At 46.4% G+C, this 16,214-nt stretch overlaps 1 protein-coding gene across 3 annotated transcripts in view; it reads left to right on the top strand.

Annotated features, from left to right (window-relative positions):
• Positions 1 to 16,214, top strand: part of SLC37A2 (solute carrier family 37 member 2) — a 1,087,044-nt gene that overhangs the window by 188,106 nt on the left and 882,724 nt on the right. For all 3 annotated transcript variants that reach the window (XM_068240256.1, XM_068240255.1, XM_068240254.1), the window contains exon 3: positions 10,761 to 10,851. In XM_068240256.1, the coding sequence (XP_068096357.1) occupies positions 10,761 to 10,851 (91 nt within the window). The remainder of the gene's footprint in view (positions 1 to 10,760; positions 10,852 to 16,214) is intronic.

Here is a 16,214-nt window from a genome sequence, read left to right as displayed (position 1 = left end):
GCCACTGCTGGGGACACGTAATACCTATCTTAGCAATGCTGGGGACACGTAATACCTGTCTTAGCAATGCTGGGGACACTCAGTGGCGTAGCAATAGGGGGTGCAGAGGTAGCGACCGCATCAGGGCCCTTGGGCTAGAGGGGCTCCGTGGGGCCCACCCTCAACCACATTATTTTTTTTTCTTGGGGTGGGGGGCGGCTGGCCCTCCACCATGTGGTCTCGACAGCACTGTTTTAGAGGGTGGGGGGTGGTAGATCGGAGCACTTTTAGAGGCTGGGGGTCGGGAGGGGGGACGGAACAAAGAACAAGCTGAAAAGGCTCCATGTTATGTGACAGATATCACAATTATGTCACAACACTGCATTTATCATGTGGTAGAGGTAGGTCTAATTATGTGAGGTAAAAGACATGCAAACACGCCCCTTATTTCACTTCAGAATTCAAGTGTGAGGTATTTCACTACTAAATACCACACATTTTTAGTAGAAAATTACCACATGAATTACCTCATGAAATTACATGAGGTAAAACTTTACTTAAACTACCAGAATTCAAAAGTTGATTTCCCTCATGAGGTAGACCCATTTCCATGAGGTAATTATTTACTAAACACTACCAGAATTGAGCCCATTGTGTCCAAAGTCCAACCGCACATCTGGGACATGACAGTTTTCAGCTCAGACACCTCCCAAAAAAATTACACAGCAATTGTGTTTAGATAGTTCGCCATGGCACTTAGTGTGTTGGTACCACGGCTCAGTAAAACATTAGGAGAGGTTCCAGGAAGCAGTCGTACTGCCGCAGTTGGGGCCTCCCCACAACTGGGACAGCAAAGACACCTCCAAAACAATTACACAGCAATTGTTTTTAGATAGTTCACCATGGCACTTAGTGTGTTGGTACCACGGCTCAGTAAAATATTAGGAGAGGTTCCAGGAAGCGGTCGTACTGCCGCAGTCGGGGCCTCCCCACAACTGGGACAGCACAGACACCTCCAAAACAATTACACAGCAATTGTTTTTAGATAGTTCACCATGGCACTTAGTGTGTTGGTACCACGGCTCAGTAAAAACATTTTGAACCAGGCTTATGACTCAAGACGGAGCCTGGAAGTTGTGGTGGTAAAGGGTGGTAAGGCAGGCATAGTGATTTCCAGCCACTTCATTTCCCGCTCTTGCCAACAACAGGGGTCAGGAATTCACCAACCACCCAAGCCTGGTTTATTTTGAGGAACGTCAGTCTGTCCACAGACTGGGTGGACAGACGAGAGCACTTCTCAGTCACCACGCCACCGGCCGCACTGAAGCACCTTTCGGACAGCACGCTGGAAGGGGGCAAGCAAGGACTTCCAGGGTGTACTGCGCCAGCTCGCTCCAAATATCCAGGTGCTTGAGCCAGTAATCCAAGGGGTCCACAGTGATGTCGCTGTCCAGCCCGCTATAGGACCCCATGTAGTCTGCCCCCATCCGGGTTAGGCGCTGGTTCTGGCTTTGATAGCCACATGCTGCTGTAGGCACCTCCTCAGTTGGCAGCTGTATCAGCGGGGCGTACATCGCCTTTGTGAGAGACAGCAGGTTTGATGGGCGCCTGCTGCTGTTGGACGCAGGCACTTGCTGCTGTGCTGGCTGGACTGTGACAGCAGGGGGGTGGGAAGTCTGGGGGAAGTCTTCCTCCAAGCGCCGAACCAGGGACCGCTGCAAATCCATCAATCGGCACACAGGGTCTCCTCCTGCAGGCAGGAATTGATGCAGCTTTCCCTTCAGCCATGGGTCCAGTATTAGGGTGATCCACATGTCCTCCCGAGCATGCATCTGCTTGACCCTTGGGTCACTGCGCAGGCACTGCAGCATGTGCACTGCCAAGGAGAAGAGGGCTGCCATCTCTGCTGACACATACTCTGAATCATCACTCCCAGTGCTGTCCTCCTCCTCTGATTCCTGAGCCTCCCACTGCTCTCTCCACCCCTGCACCACTGTAGCTGCACTTGGCCGTGCCCCCTCATTTTCAAGGTCAGGGACCTCCAAGTCCTCCAAGTCCTCAACCTCCTCCTCCTGATGCACAGAGGTGGACTGTGAAGGTGGCTGCTGCTGCTGCTCCTGCTGGATCAAGGCTGCCTCTCCCACTTCCAGCAGAGCATCGAGGGCCTTGTCCAGCATGCACACCATAATCACCCACTCACACAGCGACGCACGATTCCGGCTGACCATGCTGGTGGCCTCCAGGAAGGGTGCCAGCACCGAGCACACCAGCTGCATTTTTTCCCACTCTGCATTGAGGATGATGTCCTGGAGGTGGGTGGTGCCGGTCCCGAACACGGTGGCGTCCACGGTGGCTCTGGCCAGGTATCGGTTGACAGCCTGCCTCTGTTCAACCAGACGCTCTAACATGGCCAGGGTGGAGGTTCAGCTGCAGCTGTATGGCTTCCAGGGCCGCTGAGGCACTGCCCGAGTGGCGGAAATAACCCACCGTTTTATGAGCTGCTTTCAAAAGTGGGTCCATCCCCTGGTAGGTGCTCAGAAATTTCTGCACCACCAGGTTCAGGACGTGTGCCAGACAGGGGATGTGGGTGAGGTCTCCCCGGTAGATGGCAGCAACATGGTTGGCCCCATTGTTGGACACCACCTCTCCGACTCTGAGGCCGCTGGAGGTGAGCCAACTCCTCTCCTGCTCTTGGAGTTTTTCCAAGACGTGGTCTGCCTTTTATCTGTGCTTCCCCAGGCTGACCATCTCCAGCAGCGCTTGGCAGTGGTAGGCTTTCACTCTGCAGCTGAGGTTGGGGCGATGGCAGGTTTGCCGGAGGGTGGAACTGGACCACAGGAACCTTCTGAACTTTCCCTGACCCTGCTGCGGGGTGGCACCACCCACTGGATTGCTGCTGTGCCCAATGCTGCTGTCCCCTCCTCACCCCCTTCCACCAAACTGACCCAGTGCGCCGTGAAGGACAGATAGCGGCCTGTCCCGAACATGCTGCCCCAGGAGTCCATGGTGACATGGACCCGCTCACCCACTGCATGATCCAGCCCACGCTCCACGTTGACCATCGCGAAGCGGTGCAGTACAGGGATGGCCGTGCATGAGAAGTAGTGCCGGCTGGGTATTGGCCAATCCGGCGCTTCGCTCTGCAGGAGTGCACGCATGTCGCTCCCCTCCTGCACAAAGGAGTATGGGAGGAGCTGGGAAGACATGGCCCATGCAAGCAGGCCGTTCAGCTGGCGCATGCGACTGCTGCTGGGAGGCTGAGCCATGACCACAAAGCACTCCCTCAAAAGGGTCTGTTGGCGTTTTTTGATTGCACAGGAAGAGGAGGAGGGAGCAGAGGAGACCACTGAGGAGGACAGGCTGCCTGAACAGGCCTCAGTGTCGGCAGGCGTGGCACTGGCAAAGTGGGTTCTGGTGGTGCTTTTGGCCGGAACACTGCCAGCGCCAGCTTCCTTCAGCATCCTGCACTCCTCATGCTTGTGAAGATGTTTGTTGGCCAGGTGGTTGATGAAGCTGGAGGTGCCGTAGTTGGAGGGGTTGCAACCTCTGCTCAGCTTCACCTGGCACACGTTATAAGTGACAAACTTGCTGTCCACTGAGGGCAGATCAAAAAACTGCCAGATTGGGGATTGTAATTTTCCCTTACGCCCTGATTGGGCTGCTGCTGCTTTTTTCTCCCTGCGGTGGTTGGGCCTGCGGTGGTTGGGGCCTGGGGTTGAGTGGTGCGGCTGGTAGTAGTGGCAGAAGATAAAGCAGCAGGCTGTGGGTCCCGCATTCCACGCTCACTGCTGCTCCTGCCAATGTCAGCAATGCTGATTCTCCGTGCCAGACCCATGCATGCCTTCTCCTCTTCAGACTCAGAGCCAACATCCCCCAGGCCTGTGCTGGTCAACTAGCGAAAGTTTTTACACAAATATTCAACCTCTCTCTGTTCTTGGGTGTAGTCCCATCATGCCTTAAATCTACAACCATTGTGCAAGTCCCAAAAAATCCTAGGTAACCTGTCTTAATGATTATCGACCAGTTGCTCTAACCCCTGTCATCGCCAAGTGCTTTGAACGACTGGTAGCCACACACATCAAGGCCTCCATCCCAGCAAATCTAGATCAACACCAGTTTGCTTACCGAACAAATAGATCGACTGAGGATGCCATCTGTGTAGCTCTCCATGCTGCCCTCTCACACCTGGAAAAGCCCAACTCCTATGTTAGGATGCTCTTTGTTGACTACAGCTCAGCATTTAACACCATTGTACCTAGCCAGCTGACCAACAAACTCCATGCACTAGGTCTTGCTCCCTCCATATGTACTTGGTTATTGGACTTCCTTACTAATCGCCCTCAAATTGTCAGACTAGGAAAACAGACATCCTCCACCCTTACCCTGAGCACTGGCGTGCCACAGGGCTGTGTATTAAGCCCTCTCCTCTATGCACTTTTCACCCATGACTGCCAGCCTATCCATACCTCAAACGTAATTGTTAAGTTTGCAGATGATACGACTGTCATTGGGCTTATATCAGACAATGAGGAAGCTGCATACAGAGAAGAAGTTAGGAACCTGACCGCATGGTGCGACATTAACAACCTGTTATTAAATACAAAGAAGACCAAAGAAATTATTCTGGACTCTAGGACCACCAAAAAGACCACTCACCTACCGCTAATGATCAATGCAGAGGCTGTGGAGAGAGTTTCCAGCTTCAAATTTTTGGGAGTCACCATCGCAGAGAACCTGTCCTGGGCTGACAATGCTTTAGCTCTAACTGGCAAAGCACAACAACGCCTCTACTTTCTGAGAAAACTAAGGAGCGCTAACCTCCCACAGAAGCTGCTGGTTAATTTCTACAGATGCACTATAGAAAGCGTTCTGACCAATTGCATGACGGCCTGGTACAACAGCTGCACGAAGGCTACTAGAGAAGCCCTGCAGCGAGTTGTTAAAACAGCAGAAGCCATTATTGGCACTGAACTACCATCACTGGAACTTTTGTATAATACTCGCAGCGTGAGAAGGGCCAAAAACATTATCAAGGACAACACTCACCCTGGAAATGCCCTGTTTGAGCTCCTTCCATCAGGTAAATGTTTTAGATCAATCCGCACACACACAAACAGACTGAAAGACAGCTTTTTCCCATCCGCTATAAACTTGATGAACTCTGAATCCTCTTTGAAATAATTAACACTGTGTACAAATTGTTTAAACCTCTGTAATACCTGGCATACTTGTATAATTTCTTCTCTTCCTTGTTATTATCACTATGTTCCCTATATGCACCGTGGGGTTGTCATGAAAAGTAATTTCGTTGTGTTACACAATGACAATAAAGTGAATTGAATTGTGGTTCGTAGTCACAGTCCTTCATCTCGTCATCATCATCATCATAATTATCACCAGCATCATACTCCTCAAACAATTGCTGGGATGTTGATGACCCCAACTCCTCTTCTTCTGACATCTCAGGCAAGGAATCCCCCCCCCCCCCCCCCCAACAATCACCGTCACCATCTTTGACTCCTCCGCAAACCCCAGTGTGGCCAGAATTTCCTTCTGAAAGTCAGTGGTGGTAACAGCCCTGATTGCGCTCGCGGTGTTTGACTCTGGACTACAGAGTGCACTGACTGAGCTTAGGCTGCCCGCTGGGGTTGACATGATGATCGACGAGTCCCCATGCACTGCTGGGCGGCTGCTGCTGCTCCTGCGAACAGGAGTGGTGGTAGGGGTGTCTGTTGTAGAAGTGGTGGCGGCCTGCTCATCATCCACCATCAGCTGCATCACGGGCTCGGCATCTTTCTCTGCCAATTTGCGGCGCCGACCCTGCTGAAAAATGGCCGCTACATGCTGCTGCGCATCTGCAGCGTGACTCCCCCTATCAGCTGGGCGCCCAGTGCGTCCACGGCCAGTGGCTATCGGCGGAATGGACACTGGTGCGGCAGAACTGCTGGCGGTGATGGTACCAGCAATGTTCCCTCTCTTCTTGCCCTTGATGCCCATTACCCCGGCTGCCAGTGCCAGCAGACGTAGTGCAAGTTTGTGTGATGATGATGTCACCAGATGGATGTGGGGTACTTGCACTTTATTGAAATCGGGGTAATTGGTGTTGGACTTGAATGAATCTGCACAGAGTGACAGACAGCAGAGTAGAAAACACTGTGTGCACACTAACTGTCTGTCACACACACTGACACTCAGAGTCAGCAGCACAGCAGAAATGCAGTAATCTAATCTGTACTAAGCTAACACAGACACTGTACAACTCTAACAACTAGCACTGCAGTACTAAATAACGACACAATAATACAGTAATCTGATATGCCCTAAACTAAGTCTGTAGCTAAGGCAATAGCACAAGCCTGGCCTGTGTGCACAAACAGCACACACACAGACACAGAGACACCTAACTAGCAGAGCTGCTGTCACAGACACACACACTAACTAAAATCACAATACAACAAACTACTAGCTAAACAAGAATAAAACAGTGTTATAGTACAGGTGTGAGGGTACATTTCCACTTGTGCAGTGGGAATCGCTGCGGTAAAAATTTGCATGCGGATTTCGCATGCGGGTGTATGCGAATTTTCATGCGAATTCGCATGTGAATTCACATGGATGGCAATGTATGCGAATCTAACCATGGCAGTGCCTGTGTGCTTTTCCATTGATTCCATGCAAATTCACATGAAAATTCGCATACCAAAACCGTATGCGCATTCCCTATTAAATACATTGTATGCGAATCGCATAGCGGTATGCGAATTCTGATGCCGTGCAGATTTTTTCTGCACAGAAATCCTTACAAGTGGAAACAGTCCCATCCACTTGTATTGTCTATGCGAATCTGCATGCAGGAAACGCATGCAGATTCGCTCAAGTGGAAACGGGCCCTTAAAGGGGAACTTCAGCCTAAACAAACATACTGTCATCAAGTTACATTAGTTATGTTGTTTTTGTTAAAGAGAATTTTTATTAATTTTGTAATATAGTTTACAAATTAACAAACGATAACAACACAACAATTACAAACATTTGGTGTTCTTCCGCAATTTCACAAAATTATCTGTTCTTGTGCCATAACATTTTACAGAGATTGTTTCAAGAGCTCATACATAGCTAGTTGTTACTATGATTATCAAAACCAGACAGAAAGATGAGGCCTCATTCCATCTAACTGGGGACATACATAAGTGTTCAGTTAAGCATTAATAATAGAGTTAACAGCATAATCAATGAAGATCTTGTATCATCACAGAAATGTCAAGGTGAGGAATTACAGTATCGAATGCATTAACCCAAGTACTCCAAACGTTATCAAATTTTGTGAATTGTGATCTGGACTGATATGTGAGTTTATATAACGGTAATATACTATTTACTGTTTCCTTCCATTGATTTAACGAGGGTGCCGAGTTTTGCTTCCATTTGGAGGTGAGGGATTTTCTAGCATAGAACAATAATATACGTATCAAAGTTTTCTTATGTGCACCACAACCTATTTCCCCCAGTATACCTAGCATACAGGATTGAAATGACATTACAGCGGGGAGTTTGTCTGATAGGAAGTGAATTACTGTCTTCCAATAGGTTTGAACCTGGGGACAGTACCACACACAGTGTAGAAAGTCGGCTTTTATCGCTGTACACTTAAAACAGGAGTCTGTAGCACCTCTTCCCATCTTTGCCATTCGTACTGGTGATAAATAAGCTTGGTGCAACCATTTAAGTTGAATTACCTTATCCCTTGAGGTTATAACGGTTTTATAATATGTATCCTGAAATTCTGCCCACTCTGAGTCAGTTATGTCTCCCCCCCCCCCCCACTCCCCCACCTGTGTGTATAGTTATTGCGAATATTATTCTGTTTAGCAAGGAGTACAAAGTTATAATACCTTGATATTAGCTTGCTAGTGTCTTTTTGTAGGAGCAGTGGTTCTAGTGGCATTGGGGCTAATGTAGAAATCCCATCATGCTTTGCACAGCATCAGGGGAAAAAAGCCCGGGCAGTATTCTTCTGTGCAGCTAAAAATGAGGCTTGTATAAGAGAAACAAAGTTCTGATGCTGTGAAACTGTTAAAGAAACACAAAACCTTTTCAGTGCTGCTGAGTCGATTTTTAGTCCGGAGGTTCACTTTAATGTGCAAAAACACTGGGTTTAACAGAGTAGAATGCACTTGCTTTAGCCAAACACCACTGGAGAATGTCTCTCAGCGAGCAGTCACAAAGCAAGGACAGGTTGCCTCAACATGGCCGCCTCTTTATATGCAGGGGGGCTGGCAAGAGTTCCTTTCTGTGATTGGGTGCCAGGGTTTAGGCTGGGAGCCCTCTGATTGGCTTAATGAGGTCAGGTGGGGATGGCCAGGGTTCCCCTCTGTTATTGGTTGCTAGCTAGGGCTTCTGCTGGGAGCCCTCTGCTTGGCTCCAGGACGTCATCTCCTTAGTTACAGTATTTCGGATCCGGATATACACGAATATTCGCGGATATCCGGGTTATGTGGCCAAATATCCACCGATAGCTATCCGGATTTCTATAGAAATCCGGAATCTGATCTGGATAGCGAAAAATGTTCGGATATCCGGGTTAACCGGAAATCCGGAATCCGGATCAGCATCCCTGCTCTAAAAGGTTGGAGGGTGCTTAGGTAGGTGTGTTTAGGTTGATCTGTTCTGCCCGCAGCCCACTCACCTCATACAAAATGAATATATTTGGGTAAACAGATACTAGTTGCGCTGGGTCTAATTGGTGCCTTATATCACTCACCTAATAATATATACAATTGAATCGATATTGGTGCCTTATATCATTCACCTAATAATATATACAATTGAATCGATATTCAGTAAAACATCTGAAGATTTATTGATACAATGAAATGCATTTGGTACCATCTACCACATAAAGCGATATATCACAGTAATGTCAACACATATGATCACATCTGAAGTAAAAATCATATCCCCATCAATACATGCGGGTCAAGGAATAGTAGTATGTAACTGCCTCATTTAAACTGACAATCATCCACAGACCATCCAATGTGCATAAATTGCCAAAAAATATATGTAGAATATAAAATATAAAATATGAAAAATATAAAGGCCTTAAAATTGAGTAGTTGCAAAAATAGGAAATATCATGCGGATATCTAAAAATGGTATATCAATAGTTGTAGATTAGACTCCCTCCAAAAGGTGAAAAAATGCTGGTGTGTCCCAATGTAAATCACAATAATGTCTCGTAGGGGGATAACTCACTACAACTTGATATGAAGTCAATCCTCCGGTGTAAATAGCACTTATAATTGCCAGGCGTCAGGGGCTCTAACCGGTAGTGTAGGTTGCATATAGTTCATGAAGGAACTCACCTCCTTCCTCAAGAGCCGATAGTACTGCAGGTCGTGGAAAGCGGCGTATATACTCACGTCCTGGGGTAGACGGCTGTTAAGAGATTTGCACTCAGTCCAGCATTTTCGTATTTGGGTCAGCTGCGCGCTTAGGCCAAAATACGGGTACGCCGCACACACAATACAATCACACGGTAGCAAGGCACAATCCCAGCAGTACAATCAGGCACTGAACTTGTAACGCAAATTACACTGCAGTCTCTCTTTAGGCTATGCGTTCTATTAGTACATCAGAAGTCAAGCTTATTAAATAAATATTTAATATTCCAGAAAAAAAGTGGAACAGTGCAGAAAGTAATATATATAAAAGATTTACAAAAACAAAGTAAAAATTACAAAGACACACAACATAAAACATTACCAGCATGAAGGTCTGAACATTGTTTGCGGGAGAAAGCAGCAGCTGTTTGGACCAGGGTAGTTCTAGCGTCTTTTGCTATCTCCAGGGAACTACAAGTTGTGAATATCCTCTGCTGGCTTTTATAGCAAGCAGCATATGCCGAGGGTACACATCCAGATATAATTTAATTTCCTCAGAAGGTTTGCACAGAACTCTTGTCATATCCTTGCTGGCTGTGATATGCAAACTTCAAAGGTTCCTGTTTTAGCTTCCAACTTTCCAGACTCAGTCAGTCCTGATTGAATATTGGGACAACAGGGCTGTTTGCATGCATACAAAGTTCAAAGCAATGCAACACCTTTTCAGGAGATTCGGGACAAAGGGGTGGGTCATTATCTAATTACCTGTTTCCTTGCTGGAAACTGAATGCAAATGTAATATACGTTGACATACAGAAAATCAAATTAGCAGCTTCCTTCAGCCTGGTGCCCAATTATACCCCAAAGCCAGCTGCCAGACTGGCTCTGAACATACATACACATATGAAATAGTACACAGCAGACAGACAATGAAAAAAATGGCTTCTGTATTATATGCAATATCACAAATGGCTGCTATATTATGACAAGGTGTTTTTGCCATTATTGTCAAATCTGACAAGATTAGCTGCATGCTTGTTTTTGGTGTGATTCAGACACTTCTTCAGCCAAATGGACTTGCAGGGATGCCAGGCAACTGTTATTTTTTTTAAATTAAATAAACATGGCAGCCTCTACATACTTCTCGCTTCAGGTTCCCTTTAAGGCCCTGAAAACATCTGCCTGCCAGAAATCACTTGAGTGAGTGCTTAGTACTAAGTATCCGTTAATCAGATCACAAGTGTCATGTCACAGACAGTCAGGAGACCCTTTGATATAGCTGTAAAATGCAAAAAAAAGGAAAAAAAACGTGTTATAGGTTAATAATATTGCTTTTTGCACTACCTTATTAATAAGCCCATGCAATCATGTAAATTGTGCCTTTGTCTGCTGTTTCAGAGTCAGCTACATCAAAACTGTTCCGCATTCCCCAACCCCCCAGCTAATATATCTACAAATGACACCACATGGTGCAGCTGGGCCCCGTTTGGTAAGTGCATCTATTGTTCTTTGATCATACCTGTTATACTCTGTTTGTGTATTAATGCTTATGTGCTGACTGTACATTTACAACTGTGCTTCATAGTTGGGTCTTACCACTCCACTCACTTCAATGCAAGTTTTCAAGTGTAAAGGGTCCAATACACTGGTTGATTTCAGTCATCGATCGATGGAGTCTATAGTGGCTGGATAGTGTAATGGTTAAGGGCTCTGCCTCTGACACAGGAGACCAGGGTTTGAATCTCGGCTCTGCCTGTTCAGTAAGCCAGCTCCTATTCAGTAGGGGACCTTAGGCAAGTCTCCCTAACACTGCTACTGCCCATAGAGCACGTCCTAGTGGCTGCAGCTCTGGCACTTTGAGTCTGCCAGGAGAAAAGAGCGTTATAAATGTTATTTGTCTTGTCTTATAGAATCGATCGATCGGAAATCGATTCTGTCAAGTTCCCCATTCGATCGATTTGTGACCGATTTCGACAGGATGGAAGATCTAGGTCGATCTGCTGCTGGTAACAGATCGACGGCCCATAGAGTTGCATTGGATCTAATGGTGCAGTGATGCTTTTAGATTGATTTTCAATAGATTTCCAATAGATTTCATTTTGAAATGTATTGGAAATCTGTTCCTACTATGTGGCACACACATCGGATAGATTCCTGTCAGATTCGACCTGACAGGCATCTGACAGAAATCTATCTGATGGTCGAATCTGCTCCAAATCTATTAGTGTATGGCCACCTTAAGGCTCAGGTCACACTATTGATGGACACCAGTATCAGACTGGGAGGTTGAAGAACTGAGGAAATCCACCTGCTGGCCAAGCAGCAGTAACCCTGTAGCAAGTCTTCAATGTGAACAGCAACACCTGATTACTGCTGCTTGGCCAGTTAGTGGATTTCCTCAGCATTTCCAGCTCCCAGTCCAATACTGATGGACGCACAGCTAAGAATTCCCACTATATATTCTCTGAAAACGCTGGATCCATTGCATGTCTGTTGCAACCAGTTACAGTGGCACCATTGTACATCTGTTGCCACACACTACTCTGGATCTTCTGGAGCCATCTGAGTCCCAACACCTGCTGCCTCTGGGGCAAGCGTTACAATACCAATGGGAGTCTTGGCAAAAGCATTTTGTAGAGGCCTCCCATTCGGTTGAAACAAACCAGTAGGAATCCTTGCTTCCCACAGAGGATTCTCATAAGTCCCATCAGTATTGTGCTGGGGCTTATCTAAGTTTTGTGCTGCCCATGGCACTTTAGAGCTAAGATGCCCCCTTAAAAGGAAGTTAGTGATGTGCATGTTGTGGCACAGATGTACATGGCCATGACAGCAGTGGGTGGGGTGTAACAGTGCAACCCTAAGTCAGTGGGCCCGTTTTTTACCCAAAATATGAGTTAAGTGTCCCTCGAATAAGTAACTAGGATGTTTTCCCTTCATAAAAACACATCTAATTAGCCAATGTTTTCTACCACAAAATGATGGTAGGGATAAGATTGTGAGCTTTTCTGAGGACAGACAGTGACATGATTATGTACTCTGTAATGTGCTGCAGAAAATATCAGCGCTACATAAATACAAAATAATAATATGGATGGATTAGGTTATCTCCTCAGAGGACAGTCAATGATATGACTGTGTACTCTGTGAAGTGCTGTAGGAGATGTTAGAGCTATAAAAATACATAATAATAACAATAATAATAATGTGGTAGGACATTAGACTATGGCTATGGTTAGGATTAGATTGTGAGCTCCTCTGAGGACAACCATTAACATGGCCATGTACTCTGTACTGGGTACAGGTATGTATCCAGAAGGGGTTTTAGTGTATTGGGGAGAGATAAGCATTAGGTGTCAGGAAGGTGATTAAGTTAGGTGAAGGTGAGGGTTAGGTGTCAAAAAGGGCGGCGGGGGAGGAAGGTGGTGGATTGGAGGATTTAAGGTTAGGGTGGAGTTCAGGTATCAGGAATGGGATTTAGCATTAGCACAAAGGGTTAGAATTAGGTGTCAAGAAGGTGCTGTTTTGTGCTTTGTAAAATGGGATAAAAATCCCTTATCTTGCATGCATATAAATAGACTCAATGCACATATAAAGTGCAGCAATCACCTCACGGTGAAAACGGCTCTAGTCCTTAAGAGGAAAAAAATGCCGACAGCTACCTCGTCCACATACAACTGCTACTCCTGGTTACAGCTAATAGCCACCACACAAGAATCATTATTCTTTCCAAAAATGTCTAGTGCTCAACACAAGCAGGTTCCACCAGAATACTGACACAGATCACAACAGAATGCTTTCTTTGGTCAAATTTCAGTAAGCTTAAATGACCAGTCCATATATTACATAACCAAGTTGCGCTCACCAGATTTCCAAGCTAACCGTTTACAGATTAGCATATGCACGTTTGGCCGAGCCTGTATTAATCCTCCTTTCCACACTGTTGCATAATCTTCATTCAGGCTCCCAGGGAAACAGAGAGAACAAAAAATATGTATGGTGTAGTATGTCCGCATAGGTTACAGTCCCCTCCAGTGCACCCGCACACTCCTCAACCTGTGTGAACCTTCACCACTAGAAAAATATAAGCCTCAAACAGATTGTCTGGCTGACCCAGCACAGACCAGCAATTAGCAATTAGCAATTTCCTTTCAATTTCTGTTTATGGCCTCCAATGCTTCCCAGCATACATTTATACCTTCAAACTCAAAAGAGCATTTGTATAGGGTAATATTGTTTTATTATAATAAAATCTTTAAAGTAAGTGCACTTACAATTTCCATATAAAAATGTGCATATATTAAAAATCCACTTGTAACCAGTGTCTCCCTTACTGCTAGCCTCCGCCCGATAAGTTTCGTCAGTTATGACTCATCAGGGGCTTGGCTACCAGCATTGGGGAGATGCTATTTGTAAATCCAGCCTTTGCCACATGATGCAGACATTTTGGTACCACCCTTAGACCTGAATGTGATGTTTCCATTAAACCCTGTAAATCTTGAGTTTTTCCTTTTTCCACCCAATCCACATATTCCTTACATACCCCTCTCTATGATTGCCAGCATAATTTTACTTATACATCCTTCACGTACAGCCGCAGCATCATTTGGACTACATTACCCATGATTAGTGGCGCTGCTCTCACGTTACTTTGTTTCATCTCGGCTTACCCACATGCGTGTTTCACAGCTTAACTCGCGTGTCATTTGATTAACATCGCAATATTTTAAAGCCTCGATCTCATACCCAAGTAATGTGTGTTCCAAAGCAAAGAGATGACCAGCACCGACCGATTTTAAGATTTGTAGATGTTTATTCACCAGAAACATGTGAGTAAGACATAGCCAGCAGCATCCAAATGATATAGCAGGATGTAATTTCTAGCTCCAAAGTACTTATAGCTCTTTGGCTGCAGCAAACGGACAGTCGCCGTTTTGAGCGGATAATCCGCTTTTTGTCAAATGTTCAGCTGAACACTTGACAAAGATTATCCGCTCGAAACGGCGACTGTCCGTTGTGTATGGGCAGAATGGGCTGTAATGGAGGCATATCCTAAGTCCTGCTGATATCCTGGACCTTCTGCTGTAGCCAAAGAGCTATAAGTACTTTGGAGCTATATATTACATCCTGATATAGCATTTGGATGCGGCTGGCTATGTCTTATTCACATGTTTCTGGTGAATAAACATCTACAAATCTTAAAATCGGTCGGTGCTGGTCATCTCTTTGCTTTGGATTTCACTAAGTCCCTGCTTGTCACATGGACTAGACATGGCACGACCAACACGGCAAGTTAAGGTGTGCTGTCCAGGAGATATAAACAAGTAATGTGTGTTTACGCTCGGCGTGGATCCTTTCGTGCATGCGCGGACTGCCCATATAATATTTTTGGAGGGATTTGGAGCTGATTGGGAGCAGGGCAGATGAAAGTATCACTTCCAGAATGCATTTCAAACCGACAGCGGGTAATTCTTACTTACACGCCAAAAGCTGCCATCACCCAAGATGGATTAGTACCATCCCGCGTAGTCAGTTTTGTCGGCTTAGACGAAACTGTACAAAAGACAAGCATTATGAACAGCAGAGTCATAGTTTAGTTGCCAAATTCTCAGAAAAGGGTTACAATTCCAGCTTAGTAGCCTCAGCACAATGGTAATTCTACAGGAAATCCCTAGGTAAGACCGGCGACACTCCAACTGCTTAACATCCAGGACCCAAATTTATTGCCACATATTGCAGCAAGGCTAGAGATATTAAAAGTATCATGAGCCGCAACTGGGGGATACTTCTGTGTGACCCAATCCTAAGGCCCGGTTCACATTAGCGGTCGCCGTCCGGAATCGCCGTGCCGGAGCCGGACCGCATGCGGAACGGACGCACGGCATAGCAATGAAAGTCTATGCGTCTGTTCACATGCGTCTGTTTCGTCCGGACCGGAGCCGGACCAGATCCGGACTCCGGCATAAGATCCAACATGCGCTATTTTTTGGTCCGGCTCCTCCGGCAGACGTATCCGGAGCGGAGCCGGACTGTTGCATCCGGCCAATACAAAGCAATGAGAACCGGAGAGCGCACAACACACTGGCTATAAAAACCGGATGTTCTACCCCACTTCCTATGCTTTTTCTAGTGGCCATTTTGGATGGGGACCACATGGGCCCAGCGTTCACAGAGTGGAGCAGCAGGGATTTCATGCTGGAGCTCTTTGGCAGCAACATGTCTGATGATATGTCTGATAACGAGGAGGTGAGGCCTTCTCCCCACATAGTAGTAGGTGAACAACAGGAAGGAGAGAATTCCCAGGTATGAGTAAAAAATGACTGGATCCATGGTCCCAACTGCAGTCTCTGTATCCACGGATGGTCTCCACACGTCCACCTGTCTCCAACAATGATCCCAGAGCTTCTGCTGACCTCCCAGACCCCAGGTATTTACAGGTTGTTATCTCTTTAAGAAACCGGATCCGGACCGCAACCGTGTTCATACCGCACGGAAAACGGATGCAAACGGACCGGATCCGGACCTGATCCGGATAGGAACCGTACGGATTAGGTCCGGTCCGGATCCGGTGCGGTCCGGACATCCGTTCCGGTTTTTACAAAACCGCAAGTATGAACGGGGCCTAAAACAGCTCCTCCCTAATCGTCCCAATATAATTTATAAGAAAGCCAGATCTTTAAAAAATCAGATTGGTCCAAGCAACATTGGAGTGAGAAAATGTGATAGAAAATTTGCTGGAGGATTGGTGGGAAACATTAGATGTGGGGTTAAAAGATGTGGCACATGGACCTTCATGATGCACAAAAAAACGCACCATCAGTGGTATCTGTGACACAGAGATACCACTCAAACAGT

Source organism: Hyperolius riggenbachi, chromosome 6, assembly GCF_040937935.1.
Source record: "Hyperolius riggenbachi isolate aHypRig1 chromosome 6, aHypRig1.pri, whole genome shotgun sequence".
In the NCBI taxonomy this organism is placed as follows: domain Eukaryota; kingdom Metazoa; phylum Chordata; class Amphibia; order Anura; family Hyperoliidae; genus Hyperolius; species Hyperolius riggenbachi.
Note: the sequence above shows the minus strand (reverse complement) of the source record. Positions and strands in the feature narration are given on the sequence as shown.